This window comes from Geotrypetes seraphini, chromosome 1, assembly GCF_902459505.1.
Source record: "Geotrypetes seraphini chromosome 1, aGeoSer1.1, whole genome shotgun sequence".
NCBI classification, from domain to species: domain Eukaryota; kingdom Metazoa; phylum Chordata; class Amphibia; order Gymnophiona; family Dermophiidae; genus Geotrypetes; species Geotrypetes seraphini.
Genome location: NC_047084.1, coordinates 114730352 through 114753083, shown reverse-complemented (window position 1 = coordinate 114753083; position 22732 = coordinate 114730352). Strand labels below are relative to the sequence as shown.

General features: G+C 42.9%; 1 protein-coding gene across 6 annotated transcripts in view; it reads right to left on the bottom strand.

Annotated features, from left to right (window-relative positions):
* The window catches only part of FANCG (FA complementation group G), a 144396-nt gene that overhangs the window by 43893 nt on the left and 77771 nt on the right, over nt 1-22732 (bottom strand). For all 6 annotated transcript variants that reach the window (XM_033936332.1, XM_033936323.1, XM_033936313.1 and 3 more), the window contains 2 exons: nt 6944-7104; nt 4922-4991 (listed from right to left, as the gene is read on the bottom strand). In XM_033936332.1, the coding sequence (XP_033792223.1) occupies nt 4922-4991; nt 6944-7104 (231 nt within the window). The remainder of the gene's footprint in view (nt 1-4921; nt 4992-6943; nt 7105-22732) is intronic.

Sequence of the window (22732 nt, the reverse complement as noted above, 5' to 3'; positions counted from 1 at the left end):
TTATGGTTGTAAAGACCTCTCATGAAATGCTTGACAACTGGATTTTTGGAAAGTGGTTGACCATTTGGCAATCAGGGTTGTGGAGTTGGTACATAAAACCTTCAACTCCAACTCCTTGACTTATGGGATCTCCACTTTAATTCAGACTCCTTTATTTACAGTATATAGGTTTTGTACGGCATGCAAGGTGTGGCTTTCTTAGAATTTTGGTTTATGATTACACTGGCCAACACTCATTTTGGTGCCTCAAATGTTAGATTGGGTATATTTGATCTGCTGATTCCAAAAATGGCACCAGTTTTCTCCTATCAGCTCTAGTTTTTGCAACCATTGTTGAGGCCGACGAGTGTGTCTATAAGAAGGATGAGACTTATTGTAGGAGTTGTAATTGTAATTGTAGCGAGATCACTTTGGTTGATATGAGTTGTACCACCTGGAAGATGAGCCACATTGTTAAATATCATCCTCCTCTAAAGTAGACAAGGTGTTGCATTCGTCCTTAATATACTCTATAATCTCTTTTAACCTTTATCACCAAATTGTTGCCCAAATATGGGGCATCTGTAACTTTCTTGTGCACATCTGCACAAAGATTTGAAGCCCTAAGAAGGGCTGGTTCAATAGGTTGTGGTGTCCTGGACCAATTTTTGGTTTTGTGCCACAATACAATGTCCCTGCCTCCCACCAGTCCCACTCCATATCTCTTATCCGTAATTCCCTTCTCTGCTCCCCAACACTCTCCCATTCAATCATTAAGTTCCAGTCATCGTCTGCTCTTTGCCCACCCATCTTCTGATCTGCCTCCTTCTCCACCCCTTGGTCATCTTTTGCTTTATTCCCTTTCTCCTCCTTATCCATAGTTCCATGCAGTTTCTACTCCGTTCTCCTTCCATTCAGCTCCAACTATCTTCTGTTCCATCCCTTTCCCCTCTCCAACCCCCCCTAGCCCCATCTACCTCCTGTTCTGTTCCTTTTCCAACCCCCTAGTCCCATCCACCTTCTGCTTTCCAATATCTCCTGTCTATTTAACTTTTTCATCTCTCCATTATTCTCTTTGTGTCCCTTTCTGTCTGGCTCTGTATCTCCCTTCTGGGCCATCACTCTTGCCTATTTCCCTCTGTGTCTCTATCCCTGCCCCTGTCCCCATGTTCTGCCCCTGTCAAGCTTCTCTTCCTTCTTTTCCTTTTCTCCTGTACCCCATATCAGGACCAATCTGTCTTTCTTCACTCTCTGCCCCCTCCCTATGGTACTGCATCACTCTCACCCCCTGCTCCTTCCTGGATTCACTTTCTTAAATACCTCTCCCCCCAGCATCTGCTTCTCTTTCCCCTCTATTCTACCAAAAGCTCCCCTGTGGAAACATCTCACCCTATCCCCCCAACCATTGGTTCTCATTCCTCTATGTCCTTCCAATGTCTTCCCCTCAGCAGGGTCTAGTATCATGGTGGCACAGCCACCCTTTTTCAAACACCCCCCCCCCCCCAGAGTCGTGTATGGCCTTCCCCAATCTGCCTTCTCCATGCTGTAGTTCTTTAATCTTTAGGTCACTGGCAGTATCAGTGAGGTGGGCCTGCTGCCTTTGGCCTGCCCCAGAAGCCTTTTCACTGCTATGACTTTCTGTTCCCAAGTAGGTGGAATACTGCAGAGAGGCGGCTTCTGGGGCAAGCTCTCAGCAGCCCAAAGATTGAAGAACTGCAGCACGGAGGGGACAGACAGGGAAGAGCCAGAACGAGAAAGTGAGATACTTCACGATTTTGAAGTATTAAATCAAAGTCTTTAGCTGCATCTCTTATAATAGAGTCTATCATAGCCTTTAAGCGGTCCAAGTCCTTGTACATATACTGAGTCATAAAGAAAAAATGAGCAGCAATACGTGCACTTGGCATGGTGTTCTGAAAAATTCATTTACCAATCAAGTCAAGAAATTTGTGATCTTTTCCAGGAGGGAAATTAGAAGTTGTTCTTGAGTTTTTATGCTTTTGAAGAGCCGACTGCCCAATCATAGAGTGATGTGATAATTGGGCTTGGCAAAACCAATGACTGGCTGTAGCTTATATTTAGTTTCAATAGACTTTGAAGTACACTGAGAAGCAAATGGTGCTGCTCAAATCTCCTTATGAAGATCAAGAAGTACTTCATGTAATGGTAACACCACCATCTCTTTAGGAGCATCTAAGTATTGTAAAACAGACATGCAATTAGCTCTTAGGTCAAGGTACTCAGCACAGGCAAGTCTAATTCACAAATTGTCTTCAGGCAAAGCTGTGTGTTTGTGTTCTGACAGCAATGGAACTGAAGGGACACCTGGAGACCTCCTTGATGGTAATGGAGAAGGAGATAGGACAGGACTGAAGTTCCCAGTCAGAAGCAGCTTGGTCTAACAAAGATGAAGCTGATAAATGAGAAGGGAAAAGCAGAGATGACAGTTTTGTAAACTACTGAGGAATCTGCTCTGAAGTAAAAGGATGAAGTTTTTCTTTAAGAAACTGCTTCCAAAGATCCTGAAGAGCAGAGTGAGCTGAGCGAAGTGGAGACTTGCTACAAGCCAAGAGCTGAGGTGGTGATTAAGGTAAAGAATGGTATCTTTGTGAACACTGCCTTGATGGAGAACCAGATCTTCTCTTTGGAGGAAGCGGCTCTTTGTCCGGAACTGCAGAGACAGCTTTCTGGGTAGAGAGGAAATTCAGGCCCTAAAACAGGAGACTCTCAGCATCGGCACTTTGGAGGACTTGGATGCCAACTGTGCACCAACAGAGAAGGTCTATGTCAGAGTACATCGATGCTAGGGTGTGGAACCCTGTTGTGCGGAAGAGCTATGGGTGTCGTCCTCTTAGTGCTGTGCCAAGGCAGCTCTTTCTCCTCCTACCTGGCCACTCCACTCCCCAAAGGGTGAACTTTACATAGGGGAGGAGCTGAACTTGTAGACGGGATTTCTCCATCTGGCTGGACCAGGGAAGTGGGAGAAAACCTGGTAATTCAGTTACTAGGAGGCTTTCCATTTGTAGCTAACAAGCATCTCAATTTGAAATCTAAAATACTTCTCACTCAAGGTGATATTTTTAAGCAAGAAGAAAGTGGATGAAGCTACAGCCTCAGCACCCTGAGGTTGTGGGTTCAAATCCACGCTGCTCCTTTTGACCCTGGGCAAGTCACTTAATCCCCCATTGCCCCAGGTACATTAGATAGAGTGTGAGCCCACTGGGACAGACGGAAAAATTCATGTAAACCATTCTGAGCTCCCCGGGAGAACGGTATAGAAAATTGAATAAATAAATTTAAAACATTTGTCGTGTCAGTCAGCTGAAGCCATCTTGCCTTTGCACTTTGTGCAATGTTTGAAGCCTGGTTTCTTCAGTGGCACTGCAAAAACTAGAGCTGCAAAATCAAACACCTAGAAATAAATGCTGAAACTGGTGAAATGAAAAGTAAAAGTCAATTAAAAATGTCCCTTATTGTTATCTAATTAGTAAATTGGTCAGAAAAAAAAAAAAGAACTGAGGAAGCATGGGCTACTGTACAGTATATGTTGTACAGTGGCAGGAAATTCTACGCATGCCCAAAAAAGGTCTATTCTAGACTCTTCTCTGCTTTGGAATTTCTCATAGGTTCCATCATGTAGTAATGAAACCATTTGTGTGGTTGAAATAATTCCTATCCAAGGAGAGCCAATTAAATTCAGTGAGCAAGTGCTCATTTGTAAATTAAAAGGGCTCCTCCCAGAGGTTCCAAGGAGATGCTATACAATGTCAAGGATTATAACATATTAAGAGGTTTAACTGTATGGTGGTTAAGTATTACTTTTTCTAAAAATAAGATGTGCATTGCACGCAGCCTTATGGAATTTGACAGGGTACCCTATAAGCTCAGTTTATTATAATTCATAGTGCATCATTTTTTGTAGTCACCCCAGTTGGGCAGAATACCTCACCAATTGCACAGAGAGAACTAACTAAACTAAACTAAACCTTGAGTTTGTATACCGCATCATCTCCACACTCATAGAGCTCGGCACGGTTTACAGGGAATGGTATAGAGAAGGAACTCCAATGAGGGATACAGGACAGTATAGAGAAAGTTTAGAGGGACTTAATATAATAAAGAGGAGGAAATATTACATTTTTGAGAATAGCCAAGTTTTCAAATAATAACAATTACAAGAGATTCTGCAAGCAGCTTAAGACAGTGGTCTCCAATGCATAATCCCTGAAGTCCTCCATTGTGGCCTTCAAACAGTTAACTGAAATATTTCCTCATTAAATTCAGATCTTGCCTGCTTGGATAGTATAGTAAATATATGAAAAAAGCATTGCCATAGACCGAGCAAGGACGATGGTCGGCATAGGGCAGGACCTATAAGGCCTGCGCCATATGTACATAAGGCTTTAGGACAGGTCAAAGGTCAGGATTCATATTTAAATGCACATGTAATGCAGTGATATGAAAAATCTAGAGAAACCATGAAATACTTGAATTCAGAGAATTGTGGAAACCATGCCAAAGTTTTTCTAAAATGCCAAAGCATGCATGCATGCATGATAAACATATCATTAGAAATTCTGTTTTCAACTAGAATAGGCTTAAATGTGTGAGCCTGAAATCCTTTAGTGGCCCTTTACAGGAAAGGTTGGCGACCATTGGCTTAAGGCTTTGCTGTTTACACAGGCCTTGGATGAAGTAGCAGTGCAGGTGAGATAGAGTGGAGTGATTTCTGTTTCTGATTGGGTTAAATGGATGGTTGTTTTATAATGGTGTTGTTATCATTTTCTTTTAATTATAGATGTTTCTATTAAACCAGAATTGCAGTTTATGAGCTGTATGAAATACATAAAAACAAACCGTGTATGGTACCTCGAGAGGGACAGCTTTCTTTGCACTCTACTGTTTGCAATTATTTTTGTGGCGTTTCCTCCCCCACACTTACCTGCGGTTGCCATCCCTTCTCTTGCAGTACAGCCATCAGGTCGAGATAATGTTCTACTGCCTCCTTGAGTCTTCAAATCAAAAAGATCCCATTAAATGCATGTTATTATTACTAAATCATCTAAGGTGAAACTGTTAGTTCACCCTTTCTACCTTGTATCCAAAGGAAAGTGTAACGTTTGTTTTTAGACCCTCAGAGACGCCACCAGAAGATCACATTATCATATCCTCTGGCTTTACGCACCTGATCCTCATCGGGTCAATATATGGTGTGTGTCCATCTCTAATTTTTATCTATTTTTGACTTTTTTTAATTTTAGTTCATTCTAAAACAATAAATAGTTTTAAAGAATATTATTATGTAGATTAAATACTTAGCTTCACTGGTGGTTGTTGGTTAGCAAGGGATTAAAGAGCCAACATGTTTCACCCGTAGAGGGGGTTTCCTCAGGGCTACTATCCCTTATCAGTGCCAATTATTTTTCCACGATACGACCACCCAATCTTAAAAGACTCAGATTGGGTGGTCGTATCGTGGAAAAATAATTGGCACTGATAAGGGATAGTAGCCCTGAGGAAACCCCCTCTACGGGTGAAACATGTTGGCTCTTTAATCCTTTGCTAACCAACAACCACCAGTGAAGCTAAGTATTTAATCTACATAATAATATTCTTTAAAACTATTTATTGTTTTAGAATGAACTAAAATTAAAAAAAGTCAAAAATAGATAAAAATTAGAGATGGACACACACCATATATTGACCCGATGAGGATCAGGTGCGTAAAGCCAGAGGATATGATAATGTGATCTTCTGGTGGCGTCTCTGAGGGTCTAAAAACAAACGTTACACTTTCCTTTGGATACAAGGTAGAAAGGGTGAACTAACAGTTTCACCTTAGATGATTCAGTGACATTTCCTTGTAAAAATAACAGATTTGTATACTAGCCAGATATACCAATTGTTATTATTACTAAACATGTTCCACTTTGAGACAATCAATGAGCATGTAGTGCCCAGTTCAGCTACATAGCAGATTCAAGGCCCAGAACCCCCAGCAGAGTGGAAGCCTAGCCAGCTATAAGGAACGGATGCATGACTGAAGTTTGAATAAGGCCCACTTATTGCTCACTGTGGAAGACTCTGGGGTCATGACAAGGCAAAGAGACAGGAGAGCAGGGCACAACCACTCTAGGAGAAACTACAGTGCTCTACCATGTCAAGCTGGGCTAAAGTGTAGGGTTACCAGACGTCCGGATGGCTTTTCAAAACTCGGCACTTTGTCTGGGTTTTGAAAAGCTTCCTGTCTGGGGGTGGGGCTGGGGGTAGAACTTGGCAGCTGAAGGAAAATCTGATAACCCTACTAAAGTATAGCTAAGAAATCTGAAAGTTCCATTTCAGTTCCACCCTCAAGCACAAACTGAGGGTCCCCTGAAGGGTCCTCTGATCTGTTTTAGCTAAAATCAGGTTTACAAGCTCTTTAGGCCACAGACTATACAGAAACAAAACCTGGAAAAGTTTTAATATTTTACTTTCTCTTTTGCACATGACACAAATATTTCATAATGCACAGACATCTGACTATTACTGTGTCTGTAGTGAGAGGGCATCAGAATCCAAAGCTGCACCAGCTAGCAAGAAAAAGAAGGGATGGCACTTAAAAAAAATAATTCATATTCCGCATATCCTACAATTCTATGCAAATTATTCAGGTACTCAAGCATTTTTCCCACTCTAACTAATGTACCTGGGGCAATGGGGATTAAGTGACTTACCCATGGTCACAAGTTGCGTGCCGAGGTTGTAGTTCTAACCACTGCACCACACACTCCCAAAGACATGGAGAAAGCTGAATGTCTGACAGTCTACTTTCCCTTACATTCAGTTCTGCAACCGCTTAACCCCCATCCCATACCATCCTAGCACATGGCTTGACAGTGGCTCTGTCCTTACCAGTCCAGGAAAACCTCAATGCCAGCTCAGAGTGAAGAAATCCAGAGACATGGAAGAGTATGCATTCTACCTGCCCATTTGAAGGCACCTGCGTGCCAGCAGGTACTTCACTTCAGATCCATTCGGAGTACTAAGCACAGAGACCAAAGCCGGGACCTGGACCAAGAGCTCCACTCGAACAAGGAGATGAAGACTAGTGGAAGATGCCCCTTGACCGGAACCTTCCAAAGCCTGCGGAATGAGAGACAGAATTCCCAGTAACTTCCTGGGGGAACTGAGTTGCTCCTTAACCCTACACCTCTGCCCTCCAACCCAGCCCGCTGATTAACTGTTCCCCTTAACTGTATCCATGACATCCTGTTTGTCTGTCTTGCCTGTTTAGATTGTAAGCTCTTTCGAGCAGGTACTGTTTTCTTACTCTTTTTACTCTGTGCAGCGATGCGTGCTTCTGGTAGCACTATAGAAATAATTAATAGTAGTAGTATGTTACCAGCATTTCAAATCAAAGCACTGAAGCATTTCACATTCATGTGGAGAAAAGGAAAGTGATGTCAATACTGAAAAGTCCACTGTGCATGTTAAAATAATCAAGTATCTTTACTGGGATATTCAGCTGACTGTCTGAACATGCTGTTGAATATCTAGCCAAATCTATTTAAAAATTGTTGTGTAGACAGGCAGAACAGAATATCATACATCTCAGCTTGGCTTCACCACAATCCAGCCCCTTTCCTACCCAGCTAAATCTATTAGGATAGTGATTTTATCTGCACAAATTTAGAGAATTGAAGGAGAAAGTCAGAACAAGTAATATTTCACCAACTAAAACCCATGTCTAGCTGGGTGAATCTGTTCAATTTCAACCTCAGTATTTCTTTTTTTTTTTAATCTTTATTCATTTTCAAATCAAAACAACAAGTGCACAAAAATACATCATACAAGTAATTCCAATATAGCACTATATTATCTAACACATAAAATCTAATAGTGTAATAACCCCTACCCACCCACCCTCCCTTCATCACATTTTCAACTAAAATAGAATATACACATAAGAACATAAGAACATAAGCAGTGCCTCCGCCGGGTCAGACCATAGGTCCATCCTGCCCGGCAGTCCGCTCGCGCGGCGGCCCAAACAGGTCACGCCTGTCTGCATCACCAGAAGGGGCTCACTTGCCACCTTGTTTTCTCATTTAAGTCCTATCTTCCCATCGTAGTCCTAACCCTCCGGTCTTGCACATGTACGACCTATTGGGTTGCTATACTTATTACCTGGTTAGCTTTCTATACCTGTGTTACATCCCAGCATCTCTCTCAGTATCCCACGATCCCTTTATCCCTCAGGAATCCGTCCAATCCCTGTTTGAATCCCTGTACCGTACTCTGCCTGATCACTTCTTCCGGTAGCGCATTCCATGTGTCCACGACCCTTTGGGTGAAAAAAAACTTCCTTGCATTTGTTTTGAACCTATCTCCCTTCAGTTTCTCCGAATGCCCCCTCGTACTTGTTGTCCCCTTCAGTCTGAAGAATCTGTCCCTATCCACCCTCTCTATGCCCCTCATGATCTTGAAGGTCTCTATCATATCTCCCCTGAGTCTCCTTTTTTCCAGAGAGAAGAGCCCCAGCCTATCTAATCTCTCGGTGTATGGGCAGTGTTCCAGCCCCTTTACCAGTTTCGTTGCTCTCCTTTGGACTCTCTCAAGTACCGCCATGTCCTTCTTGAGGTGCGGCGACCAATACTGAACGCAGTATTCCAGATGTGGACGCACCATCGCTCGATACAATGGCATGATGACTTCCCGCGTCCTGGTTGTTATGCCCCTCTTTATGATGCCCAGCATCCTGTTGGCTTTTTTCGAGGCTGCTGCGCATTGTGCAGATGGCTTCAGTGATGCATCCACCAGCACACATGTTATATAACATATTATAACATATCTTATAAAATTTCTCCCCAACTCCACCCTCCCCTTTGAGTGTGCTAAATACAGCTAAGAAAGAAAAGGAAAAGAAAAACTGATGACTATTCATCGCAATACTTTGCAAATGGCCCCCCGTATCTTTTCAAAGTTATTATATGTCTATATTTGTATCGCTATTGCCCTTTCCATCTTAAAAATATGGCATAATGAATTCCACCAGAATATGTGATTAAGATTTTTGTAATTTTTCCAATTATTGGTAATATGTTGAATGGCAACCCCTGTCATAACTAATAAAAGTTTGTTATTATATGACGATATTTGACTTTTCTTCCTCATAGCCATTCCGAATAAAATAGTATCATAGGAAAGCGCAACATGGTTTTCCAATAAAGAGTTTACTTGAGACCAGATTGAATTCCAAAATAACTTGATATAGGGACAAAAATAAAGTAGATGATCTAATGTCCCTGGTTCCAAATTACAGTGCCAGCATCTATTGGACTTAGAACTATCTAATTTTTGTAAACGAACAGGGGTCCAAAACACTCTATGTAACAAAAAGAACCAAGATTGTCTCATAGATGCTGACACTCCTCCAAGACCAAATTCATGGCCATTGAGATGCAGAAATCTGATGCTTAATCTCAATGCTCCAAATAAGCCTAAGACCACATTTTGGTTTTTTATTCAAGTATCCAGATAATAATTTATACCACAATGCGGCTTGATGTCCTAGGAAGTCTGCTTGGAAGCATAGGAACTCTAGACTATATTGATTATTAAGATTCTTCCATTCAGGGAACCCTACCTGAATAGCCTGCTTCAACTGCAACCATTTAAAACTTTGTGATTTATTAAGACTAAATCTATGTTGCAGTTGTGAAAATTCAAGCAGTTTACCATCTGAAATAACATCATTCAGAGTTCGAATGCCTGCAATAATCCAGTTCTTCCAAAGGATTTGGGCCCCGCCGATTTTAATCTTGGAGTTTATCCATAAGGATTGATTAGTTGATTTATTAATTGGAATAGGTTTTAAGTTAGTAATATATCTTAATGTTTTCCATGTATCCATTAAAATTTTATTCTCTTTATATCTCCTGGGCATATTAATACTTGGCACGTGAACTAAATTTAAAGGGAACAAGAGGCGCCATTCTAAATACAACCAATCTGGGGCATTGTCTATGAGTTCTGGAAGGATCCAATACATACCCTGACGTAAAATATAGGCTTGATGGTACCTATAAAAATTTGGAAAATTTACCCCGCCCTCCTCAATTGGCTTTTGCAAGGATACTAAAGCAATTCTAGGCATTTTATCAAGCCAAAGAAATTTTGTAAGAATACCATTAAGCTTTTTATAAAAGGACCCTTGAAAAAAAATTATTTTTGATCTTTACATTACATTATTGAAGAATTTTGATTAAACCTCATGTTCTTCTAAAATTTGTATTCATTGACAGTGAAGAAATATTTTATGACTCTTAAAACTTATATTTGACTGTTAAATACTAGACAGAAGAATTGGAAAATAAGAAGAAAAGGACATCATCTGTGTTTTGGGTTGACATATAGATTTCATTCTATAAATTACTAGAATTTCTTTTCAGAAGGAATTGGTTTCATAGATATATTGATCTTAAAAACTAATGTTAACTCAAAGAACTTAAAACAAAAACTGATAAAATGGAAATTGACAGTAGTGGAATTGCAAGAAGAAGGGAACAGGATAAGACTGATTACAATACTGCAATGGTGTAGGAATAGTGAAGGCTGGTAATATACAGAGTATTACGGACATTTTTGCCTATATTCAACTAAGGAGGAAGAAATAAATATACAGTTGGAAATATGTTTTTGGTGTGATTTCCTGACTAGATTTTCTATGTAAGAAAGGAAGGAAAATGTTTTTAAGGAAAAGGAAGCGCTTCTGTTTTAGCAGTATGAATTTACAGATTCAGAAGTTTAATTGTAAAGAAGAATGGAGATGGCACCAGAAGTAAATAGAAAGTTATTTAAACTATATGACAGTCCGACAGAAACTTGAAGCTTAAATCATAGAGATTTACTATGTAAAAGAGGAACTGTACTACAATAACCCTAAATGGACAGAACTTCTCCATTGTCGATACCATAAAAATCCTAGGAGTGACACTGGACCGCTATCTCACCCTAGATACGCATTCAGAGCTTTTAATCAGAAAGGGCTTCTCGACACTATGGAAACTTAGAACAATCAGAAAATACTTCGACTCAACATCATTCCGCCTACTGATGCAATCCTCCATCCTAAACCTACTTGACTACTGCAATATCATTTATCTGGGGTCACTCAAGAAAACCGTTCAAAAACTCCGAATCATACAAAACTCAGCAGTGTGACTGATTTTCGGACTAAAGAAATGGGACCACATAACCCCCTACTACCAAATACTCCACTGGTTGCCCCTGGAGGCAAGAGTATTGTTCAAATTCGCATGTCTCTGTTTCAAATCCACTCTCGGTTTGGCCCCTCTGTACCTGGTCTCCCACTTCAAACTAGACCGCTCCACCAGGCCTACACGCAGAATACGCATGTTCAGCAACCCTATAATAAAAACCTGCCGATACAAAAGATTCCTTAACAGAATGCTTGCCTTCCAAGCAAGCTTACAGAATGACTGGCTAAGCAGCACCATCATGCACTCCTCATCCTACCTCAACTTCAGAAAACTAATCAAAACCGACCTCTTCAACCGATTCGTGACCAGGAATGCCTAAAGTCTTCACTACTTCCCCTCACTGTATGACCTACCCTTCTTTGTAAATCTCCTCGATCTACTTCCCATTGACCAAGTTCTCCCAAAACCTTCACTGCTTACCCCTCTGTACGACCTGCTCCCCTTTGACTTACTCTTATTGTAAACCCGTCCCTAAAAGGTTACCTTACTCTATACAAACAGCCATGTACTCAAAGACTTCATTATTTCTTTTTCGCTGTATGTCCAGCTCTTCTATACTGCACTAGATTGTATTGTACTCAAAAACTTCATTGTTTTTTCGCTGTATGTCCAGCTCTTCTTTATTGTAAATCACCTCGAACTACCTTGGCTTTGGCGGTATATAAACAATAAATTACTTTTACAATATTATTACTTTTTGGTAGCTTCCTAACAAAGTCTTCAAGCGGATTGGGTTTATGCTGGTGTCGTAAGATCTAGAGGAATTTTTAAGGGTACCGTGTTGGAAACATCTTAATTACATTGCTGGTGGAAATAGAGAAGGACATTCCAGATATTATATGTCTGTGAAAGTATAGGTACAGAATAATGTTTAATTATAGTAATAGGTCTGTGTTAAGTATAAATGCATAGGATTTGATTGAGATGTTGGGATACTGTAAGACCTTTTTAGGATGGGTGCTAGTTTCTACTGTGTATGTGACAGCTGGTGATTGGATAAATAAAATATAGAATTGAAAAATCTTAGCTAATATACCTTATAATATTTACATTTTTGGTTATGAATTATAATAGTATATGGTAAAATTATTATCATTCAGTGATTATTTGTACATTTTATATAGTGATTAATATATTATCATCTAATGGTGAAATTTTAGATGAATTGTTTGAAATGTATGGTATATGGATGTTGATTATATTACACTTAAGATATGGATGTTATATTTTAATGCTGAAAGTAGTTTTATTTGTGATAATTTCATGTTATGGTATTTTTAATATCATATTAAGTTAAATATCTATATTTATGTAATTTATATATATGCATATATATTTAAGATCATATGATTATATGAGATATAATAGAGAATATTTATAATGGAGTATACTTAATTATTGGGAATGAATTTTAGGGTGTTATTCGGATAAGAATGATAATTTTTAGGAATATAAAGATTATTTTCGAAAAGGTTGAAGTATATATTGATATGATATTAACTATTAATTTATTTACAGATATACCAATTAAATAAGAATTTTAACAGGAATAAAAAATTGAGGTTTAGGAATATGAAACATTGATTTGATTAATACTTAATTTATTGTTTTAGACAGATAAAGTTTTATCTAATTCTTTAATGAAAAGATAGATGTAAGTAAATATAGGTTGCCCGGGGGGGGACTTTGGGGTTACTTTTCCAATGTGTGTTCTTAGGCAGTCATTACATGGGGGGGTTTGGGAGGGAAGAGAGTGGAATTTTTATGTTGTTTGGGGATGGTTATGATAAGGATTATTAAATCTTTTGGTTTACAGAAGGGGAGGGGAAATATAGGGATTAATGAGTGTGCTAAAAGGGGAATTCTTTCAGATTTTAGAATTGGAATTAGGGAAGATGATGGCTATGTTTTTGGTTTAGAATTATATTATTTACTAACTTTATTTACATACTATATGTTTATTCATCATGATGTCTTTTAAGGTTTTTTCTATAAATGTCAAAGGCCTTAATCATATGATTAAAAGGAAAAAAGTATTGTCATTTTAAAAATACATAATATGGATGTTTATTATTTACAGGAGACTCACCTTAATATGAATAAGTCACAGAAATTAGAAGGTGGGTGGGTGAAGAAATGTTTTTTCGCTCCGGCTATAGGTAAAAAAGCAGGGGTAGTAATTTTTATCAATAAAAAATGTATGGCCAATTTTAAATTAGTAAACTCAGATCCACATGGTAGATGGTTACACATAGATATGAGCTTGGGAAATAATACCCTGACATTGTTTAATATATATGCCCCTAATTCGAATCAACAAGACTTCTTTAAAACTTTACAGCAGGGGTGTCCAATGTCGGTCCTCGAGGGCCGCAATCCAGTCGGGTTTTCAGGATTTCCCCAATGAATATGCATGAGATCTATTTGCATGCACTGCTTTCAATGGGTGAACTAGAGGTCGTAGCCAAGGGGGAGGACCTGGATATAATTGGAATTACAGAAACATGGTGGACAGAGGAGAATCAATGGGATGTGGCGCTGCCAGGGTACAAGCTCTACAGGAGGGACAGGACCCACAAGAAGGGGGGAGGCATAGCACTATATATAAAGGACTCTATCTACTCGGTCGGGATGGATATGGCAAAGAAGGCAGAGGGGCTGGAATCGCTATGGGTCAAATTGCCGGGAAACAAGGGTACAGGCATAAAACTGGGGCTGTACTATCGCCCACCTGGTACGCCGGAGGAAATCGGACACGACTTGGAAGCTGAACTGAGACAAGAATGCAGGACTGGAAGTGTAACAGTGATGGGGGACTTCAACTACCCGGGGATTGACTGGAGTACGGGTCACTCCAACTGCACTAAGGAAACAGGATTTGTAGAAGCTGTGAGGGACTGCTTCATGGAGCAACTAGTCAAGGAACCGATGCGAGGGAGTGCTACTCTTGACCTCATCTTAAACGGATTAGGGGGGCCTGCAAGAGGGGTAGAAGTGGGAGGACCACTAGGCAACAGTGACCACAACGCGATCCGATTCACATTAGAAAGGGGGACACCCACAGTAAAGAGGACCGCAACAACTGCGCTCAACTTCAAGAAAGGGAACTATGTTGCTATGAGGGAAATGGTGGGGAGGAAGCTCAAAAACGTCCTTAGGATGGAGACTGTAGGAAGCGCCTGGACCCTATTCAGGGACACCCTGCAGGAAGCACAAAGAATGTACGTCCCAAGTTTCAGGAAAGGCGGCAAGAACAAGCGGTCAAAGGACCCGGTTTGGATCTCAACAGAAGTAAAGAGGGCAATAAACGACAAGAAAGTGTCCTTCCGGAGATGGAAAAAGGACCCAACGGAGGAAAATCACCAGGCGCATAGTAAATGCCAAAAGGAATGCCACCGAGAGGTTAGAAAAGCAAAAGGGAAATATGAAGAGGGGCTGGCCAGGGAGGCGAAAAACTTCAAGGCATTCTTCAGTTACGTAAAGGGGAAGCGACCAGCGAGAGAGGATGTGGGGCCGTTGGACGATGGGGATAGGAAGGGAGTGATCAAGGAGGATAAAGAGGTAGCTGAGAGGTTGAACACGTTCTTCTCGTCGGTTTTCACGAGAGAAGACACATCTAATATACCGGACTCAGAGGAGCTCATGAGTGGGGAACAGGCTGAAAAATTAGAACACATAGAGGTAAGTAAGGAGGATGTCCTCAAGCAGATAGACAGGTTAAAATGCAGCAAATCGCCGGGCCCAGACGGGATCCACCCAAGGGTTCTGAAAGAACTAAGACAAGAAATAGCGGGCACAATCCAGCATGTTTGCAACCTATCCTTGAAAACTGGAGAGGTACCAGAGGACTGGAAATTGGCGAATGTCACACCTATCTTCAAGAAGGGATCGAGGGGTGACCCCGGAAACTACAGGCCGGTGAGCCTGACTTCAATTATAGGGAAGATGGTGGAAGCTATGATCAAGGATGGTATTTGCGAGCATATCGAGAGATATGGCCTACTGAGAACAAGCCAGCATGGATTCTGTAAGGGGAGGTCATGCTTAACGAACCTTCTGTACTTCTTTGAGGGAATAAGCAGTCGGGTGGACAATGGGGAACCTATAGACATCATTTACCTTGATTTTCAAAAGGCTTTCGACAAGGTGCCACATGAAAGGCTGCTTAGGAAACTGTGGAACCACGGGGTGGGAAGGGATGTGCACAGATGGATCGAGCACTGGTTGTTAGACTGCAGAGGGTCGGAGTAAAGGGACAATACTCTGACTGGCGGGGAGTCACAAGCGGTGTGCCACAGGGATCGGTGCTAGGGCCGTTACTCTTCAACATATTTATCAATGACCTGGAAAAAGAGGCAAAGTGCGAGGTTATAAAATTTGCAGACGATACCAAACTGTGCGGCAGAGTTAGATCTAGGGAGGAGTGTGAGGACCTGCAAAGGGACCTGGACAAGCTGGAAGACTGGGCAAACAAATGGCAAATGCGCTTTAACGTGGAAAAATGCAAGGTCATGCATATAGGGAAAAAGAACCCGTTGTTCAAATACAAATTGGGGGGGGGGCATTATTGGGAGACAGCAGTCTTGAGAGAGACTTGGGTGTGCTGGTGGATGCATCACTGAAGCCATCTGCACAGTGCGCAGCAGCCTCGAAAAAAGCCAACAGGATGCTGGGCATCATAAAGAGGGGCATAACAACCAGTACGCAGGAAGTCATCATGCCATTGTATCAAGCTATGGTGCGTCCACATCTGGAATACTGCGTTCAATATTGGTCGCCGTACCTCAAGAAGGACATGGCAGTGCTTGAGAGAGTCCAAAGGAGAGCAACGAAACTGGTAAGAGGGCTGGAACACTGCCCATACGCCGAGAGGTTGGATAGGCTGGGGCTCTTCTCTCTGGAAAAAAGGAGGCTCAGGGGAGATATGATAGAGACCTTCAAGATCATGAGGGGCATAGAGAGGGTGGATAGGGACAGATTCTTCAGGCTGAAGGGGTCAACAGGCACGAGGGGGCATTTGGAGAAACTGAAGGGAGATAGGTTCAGAACAAATGCAAGGAAGTTTTTCTTCACCCAAAGGGTCGTGGACACTTGGAATGCGCTACCGGAGGAAGTGATCAGGCAGAGTACGGTACAGGGATTCAAACAGGGATTGGACGGATTCCTGAGGGATAGGGGGATCGTGGGATACTGAGAGAGGTGCTGGGATGTAACACAGGTATAGAAAGCAAACCAAGTAATAAGTATAGAAATCCAACCAGGTCGTGCATGTGCAAGACCGGAGGGTTAGGACTTCGATGGGAAGATAAGACTCAATGGGAAACCAAGGTGGCAAGGGGGCCCCTTCTGGTGACTCAGACAGGCCGTGACCTGTTCGGGCCGCCGCGGGAGCGGACTGCTGGGCAAGATGGACCTGTGGTCTGACCCAGCGGAGGCACTGCTTATGTTCTTATGTTCTTAATGCATATTCATTGGGGAAATCCTGAAAACCCGACTGGATTGCGGCCCTCGAAGACCGACATTGGACACCCCTGCTTTACAGAGATTGTTATTACCACTGGCTACTTCTAATTTAGTAGTGGCTGGAGATTTCAATGCTGTGATGGATCCTTTAATGGATAAAAAAACCAAGTAAAAATATAAATCTTTAGGGTTAGATAATTTGGTTCAATCATGTGATTTAAAAGATATTTGGCATATTCTTCATTTTAATGATCAGGAATTTTCATTTTGTTCACAGGTTCATAAGTCTTTTTCGAGAATTGATTATATTTTTGTTCCAACTCATAAAGTTCAACAAGTGATTAAAGCTTCTATTGATCCAATTATTATATCGATCATGCAGGTTTTTGGGTTGAACTACAATTAGATCAACCAGAGAATAGAAGACCTCTGTGGAGATTTGATAATGCATTGCTTGTGGATGACAAATTCTTGACGGATTTTAAAAGACAAATTAGTGAATTCTTTAAATTTAATTTATTAGATACATCCATGGAAAATATATGGGATGCCTTCAAGCCTATTATGAGAGGTTTTATTATCTCATATTCTGCTTATATTAGGAAACAACTTAAAATTCAATTTTTAGATTTAGAAAAATAAATTAAATTATTAGAATCTAATTTGATAAATAAATGGGAACAAGACACATTGCAAGCTCTTTTAAAGCAAAAGGTAAATATAATGAATTAACTTCAAAAATGATAAGGAAAGATTTGTTTTCCAAACAAACAATGTATTATGGAAATTTTAATAAGGCGGGAAGATTATTAGCAAATTATCTCAAAGCAAAGAAAAAATAATATTAATGCAATAAAAGATGATAAAGGAATTATAAATAATCAAATTGGACAGATACTAAAGCAGTTTCTGAATTTTTATAAAGGTCTGTATTCTTCTGAGCTTTATATAGAGAGGGAAAAGGATGGTTTAAACTTTTTAGACTTAATTGTTGGACCAAAGGTTCCTGATCATATAAAACAAAGTTTAGATGAGCCTATATCTCTAAAAGAGTTAGAAACAGCGTTGAAATCTCTTAGAGTTGGATCCGCTCCAGGTGGTGATGGTTTTATGGTAGAATTTTATAAATCATTTCAAAACGTCCTTTCACCTCATTTATTAAATTTATATCAGTCACACAACTTATAAATGGTTATATTAAGAGTACTATGGCTGAATCATTAGTAATTGTTTTGCCTAAGCCAAACAGAGATCCCACTTTGGTATCGAACTACAGGCCTATTTCTTTAATAAATGTGGATGGTAAACTTTTGGCTAAAATTTGGGCTTTGCGATTAGCAAAGGCTCTCCCTTATATTATTGATATGCACCAAACTGGTTTTGTAGCTAAAAGACATTCCTCTAATAACTCTAGATTAGCGTTTCATATGTTAAATTTATCCAAGAATTTGGATGTTCTGACTTTTGCTGTTTCTTTAGATGCAGAGAAAGCTTTTGATAGAGTTGAATGGAGTTTTATGTATCAAGCTCTAGATTGGTTTGGTATAGGTTCTGGATTTATACAAATGATTAAAACATTGTATAGCTTCCCTGTTGCAAGGTTAAATATTAATAATACGTTGTCTGAGAGTTTTCAGTTGCAGAGGGGAGTTAGACAAGGTTGTCCTTTATCTCCTTTGCTATTTGAAATTGTATTAGAACCCTTATTGTTAGCTATTCAACAAACAAAGGGGATACAGGGTATTCCTTATTCTGATATAGAATATAAGATCTCAGCATATGCAGATGATATTCTGCTTTATTTGAGAAATCCAGAGACTACCATTCCATATTTGTTGGAATTGATTGATATATTTAGTAAATTCTCAGGTTATAAAATTAATTGGAGTAAATCAGAAATTTTACTTTTAAATGTCTATTGTTTGAAAGGATTATTTAATTCTTTTCCATTTATATGGAAAGAGGATGGATTTAAATATTTGAGTATTCAAATTAAAAATACAATTGATGACACAGTAAAAGAAAATGAAAAATTTGTACTAAAAAGAGTTACGGAGTTATGTGAGCAATGGAATCCTTTACATCTTTCTTGGTGTGGGAGAGTTCAAACTATTAAAATGATGATTTTGCCTGTGGTTTGTTATCAAATGAGTATGATACCAATTTTTTTTCAAGGGTCCTTTTATACAACCTCAGTATTTCTATTACTGAGCTTCTTTTAAAACCTATACAAAGTACCTTCACCTCTGGGGTTCAAATATTTATGTACTAATAGGCTGTACCCCACCAACACTCAGAAAAATGTTTAAAAAAAAGGAGAAATTAGGTTCTTACCTGCTAATTTACTTTCTTTTAGCTTCTCCAGACCAGTAGAGGTTAACTTTACGAATGGGTATATATCTAATCATGACCAGCAGGTGGAGACTGAAAACAAAACTTTGGGACAGTATATACTATCCTCCCTTCTCTATTTCCCTCAGTCTGCCGAATAGCCAAGCAGAACCAAGAACTGGAAAACAGGAAGAAAACAATACTCCGAACAGGAGTAACAAATAACATACCCAAATGCTGTTGGAAAATGCAGAGGAGAAATACCCGAAGGAAAATGTCCCCACAGCTCGCCAGCTAAGCCAGCCGAGCCACAGCCGCTGTTCTTTAATTCTCCCCGGCCCTAGAAAAATACTAGAACCCGCAGCAAAAAACAAAAACTGCCCGCGAAAACAGCCCCAACAACAACAACAACAGACAGGGTGGGGACCTCTACTGGTCTGGAGAAGCTAAAAGAAAGTAAATTAGCAGGTAAGAACCTAATTTCTCCTTCTTTAGCACTCTCCAGACCAGTAGAGGTTAACTTTACGAATGGGACGTACCAAAGCAGTCCCTCTCACGGGCGGGACCCCCGAAGGGCCGATACCAGAACACGCTCACCGAACACCGCGTCCCGACGCGCCTGAACATCTACCCGATAATGTCTAACAAATGAATGCAAGGAGGACCAAACCGCAGCCTTACAAATATCCACCGGAGGCACGAGCGACGACTCAGCCCAAGAAGCCGCCTGACCCCGAGTGGAATGAGCCTTGAGAAACTCTGGAACAGGCTGCTGTTTCAGAAGATAAGCGGAAGCAATCGTCTCCTTGATCCAGCGCGCAATAGTAGCCTTAGAAGCGCCAGCTCCCCGACGAGGACCAGCCAGGAGGACAAAGAGATGATCGGACTTCCGGAATTCCTGGGTCCGCTGCACATAAGAGCGAAGGACCCGACCGACATCCAACTTGCGCAGCTGTCGTTGCTCAGAAGAGCCCTCCCGACCACCCAAGACCGGGAGAATCACCGATTGATTGACATGAAAAGGAGAAACAACCTTCGGCAGAAAGGAAGGAACAGGCCGCAAGACGACCCGCTCCCTAGAAAACTCCAAGAAGGAAGCCCTACAAGAGAAAGCCTGCAGCTCAGAAACACGCCTAGCAGAAGTAATGGCCACCAAAAAGACCGCCTTCAAAGTAAGGTCCTTCAAAGAACAGTCGTCCAAGGGCTCGAAAGGCGGGCGCACCAAAACAGAGAGAACCCGATTAAGATCCCAAGAGGGAACCGAGGGCCGTAGGGGAGGCCTAAGCAACTTGGCCGCCCGCAGAAACCGAATCACATCAGGAAGAGCCGATAAACGCTGACCTGACACCAACCCTCGAAAGGCCGACAGGGCCGCAAGATGAACCCGGAGAGAAGACCAAGCCAGGCCTCTATCCAGGCCATCCTGCAAGAACTCTAGAATGTTAGGCAGAGAAGCGCGAAAAGAGGTCACTCCCGGCGCCCGACACCATTCCTCAAATAGACACCAAACCCGCACATAAGCCCGAGAGGTAGAAAGCCTCCGGGACCCCAAAAGTGTAGAGATCACCTTGTCTGAATATCCCTTCTTGCTAAGGCGACCCCTTTCAAGAGCCATGTCGTAAGACAGAAGGGAGACGGGTCGAACATGGGAATGGGACCCTGCATCAGAAGGTCGTCCGAGAGAGGCAGAGGAAGAGGAACCGCCACCAGGTGCCTCCCCAGATCCGCATACCACGGACGTCGAGGCCAATCCGGAGCCACCAGCACCACCAAACCCGGATGGTGAACAATGCGAAGAAGCACTCTGCCCACCAGCGGCCAAGGAGGGAACACATACAACAGCCCCTCCGTTGGCCAAGGCTGGACCAGAGCATCCAGACCCTCGGCCAGCCCGTCCCTGCGACGACTGAAGAAGCGGGGCACTTTGGCGTTGCCACTCGTGGCCATCAGGTCCATCAGGGGCTGCCCCCAAGCTTGCACTATCAACCGAAACGCTCCGGCGCCGAGAAACCACTCTCCTGGATCCAGGAAGTGACGACTGAGGAAGTCTGCCTGAACATTTTCTACCCCGGCTATATGAGAAGCCGAGAGGTCCAGAAGATGGGACTCCGCCCAACCCATGAGCCGAGCCGCCTCCTGCGCCCCAGGAGTGCTCTTGGTGCCCCCCTGACGATTGACATAAGCCACCGCCGTGGCAATGTCCGACAGGACTCTGACCAACTTGCCCAGCAAAAGGGAGTGGAAAGCTAACAGCGCCAGCCTGACCGCTCTGGTCTCCAACACGTTGATCGACCAGGAGGCCTCCTCCGCGGACCAGGTGCCCCGAGCTGAGTGGCCCATAAACTGAGCCCCCCAACCGAGGAGACTCGCATCCGTAAGGAGCACCGTCCACTGCGGGAGATCCAGACCCACCCCCTGAACCAGGTGAGGGGTCCGGAGCCACCAGCGCAGACTGCAGCGCGCCAAGCCTCGCAGGGGAACCGGAACATCCAAATCTTGCCTCCGGGGAGACCACCTCCGGAGCAGAGCATACTGAAGAGGACGCATGTGGGCCCGCGCCCACCTCACCACGTCCAGGGACGCCGCCATTGACCCCAGGACTTGGAGGAAATCTCGCGCCCGAGAACCCCGGGACGCCAAAAGCAGGCGAATCTGAGATTGCAATTTGCTCACCCGGGCCTCTGGAAGGAAGACCTTCCCCAAGGAGGTGTCGAACATAACCCCAAGGCACTCCAGACGCTGAGCCGGGACCAACCGACTCTTGGAAAGGTTGACCACCCAGCCCAGCGACCGGAGAAACACCACCACCCGAGCCGTAACCCGGGAGCTCTCCTGCAACGACTTTGCCCGAATCAACCAGTCGTCCAGGTAGGGGTGAACCAGGATGCCCACCGACCGCAAGGCTGCCGCGACGACCACCATTACCGTGGTGAGCGTCCGAGGAGCCGTGGCCAGACCAAAGGGAAGCGCACAGAACTGAAAGTGCCGCCGCAAGATCGCAAAGCGAAGGAAGCGCTGATGAGAGGCCCGAATTGGAACCTGCAAGTAGGCCTCCGTCAGATTGAGAGACGTAAGAAACTCCCCCGGCTGAACCGCCAGAAAGACCGACCGCAGCGTTTCCATGCGGAAAGACGGAATCTTGAGAGCTCTGTTGACCCCTTTCAAATCCAGGATGGGCCGAAAGGTCCCCTCCTTTATGGCCACCACAAAATAAATGGAGTACCTGCCGGTGCCCCACTCCGTAGGGGGCACCGGCACCACTGCCTCGAGATCTAGCAAACGCTGAAGGGTTTGACGAAAAACCTGCGTCTTCCATGGAGTCTGACATGGAGAAGCGAGGAAAAGGTCCGGCAGAGAGCGGGTAAACTCCAGAGCGTAACCGTCCCGCACCACCTCAAGGACCCACTGATCGGACGCGATCTCGGCCCATTTGGGGAAAAAATTGCGCAGCCGGGCCCCCACCGGAACCAAAGGGGGCGCCGGCAAGGAGTCATTGCGCAGGACGGGAAGCGGGGGAACCGGCGGAGGGATTCCCTGCCCCCCGACGGGCCCCCCGAAAGGGCTGCATGCGCTGGAAGAACCGACCCCGGGAAAAACCCTGAGCCGGGAAAGAAGCAGCCCCACGCCCCGGGCGTTACTTGCGAAATTCCCGCAAACGCCCCCGGGCAGCCCCACACCCAGACGCAGGGCGGGCA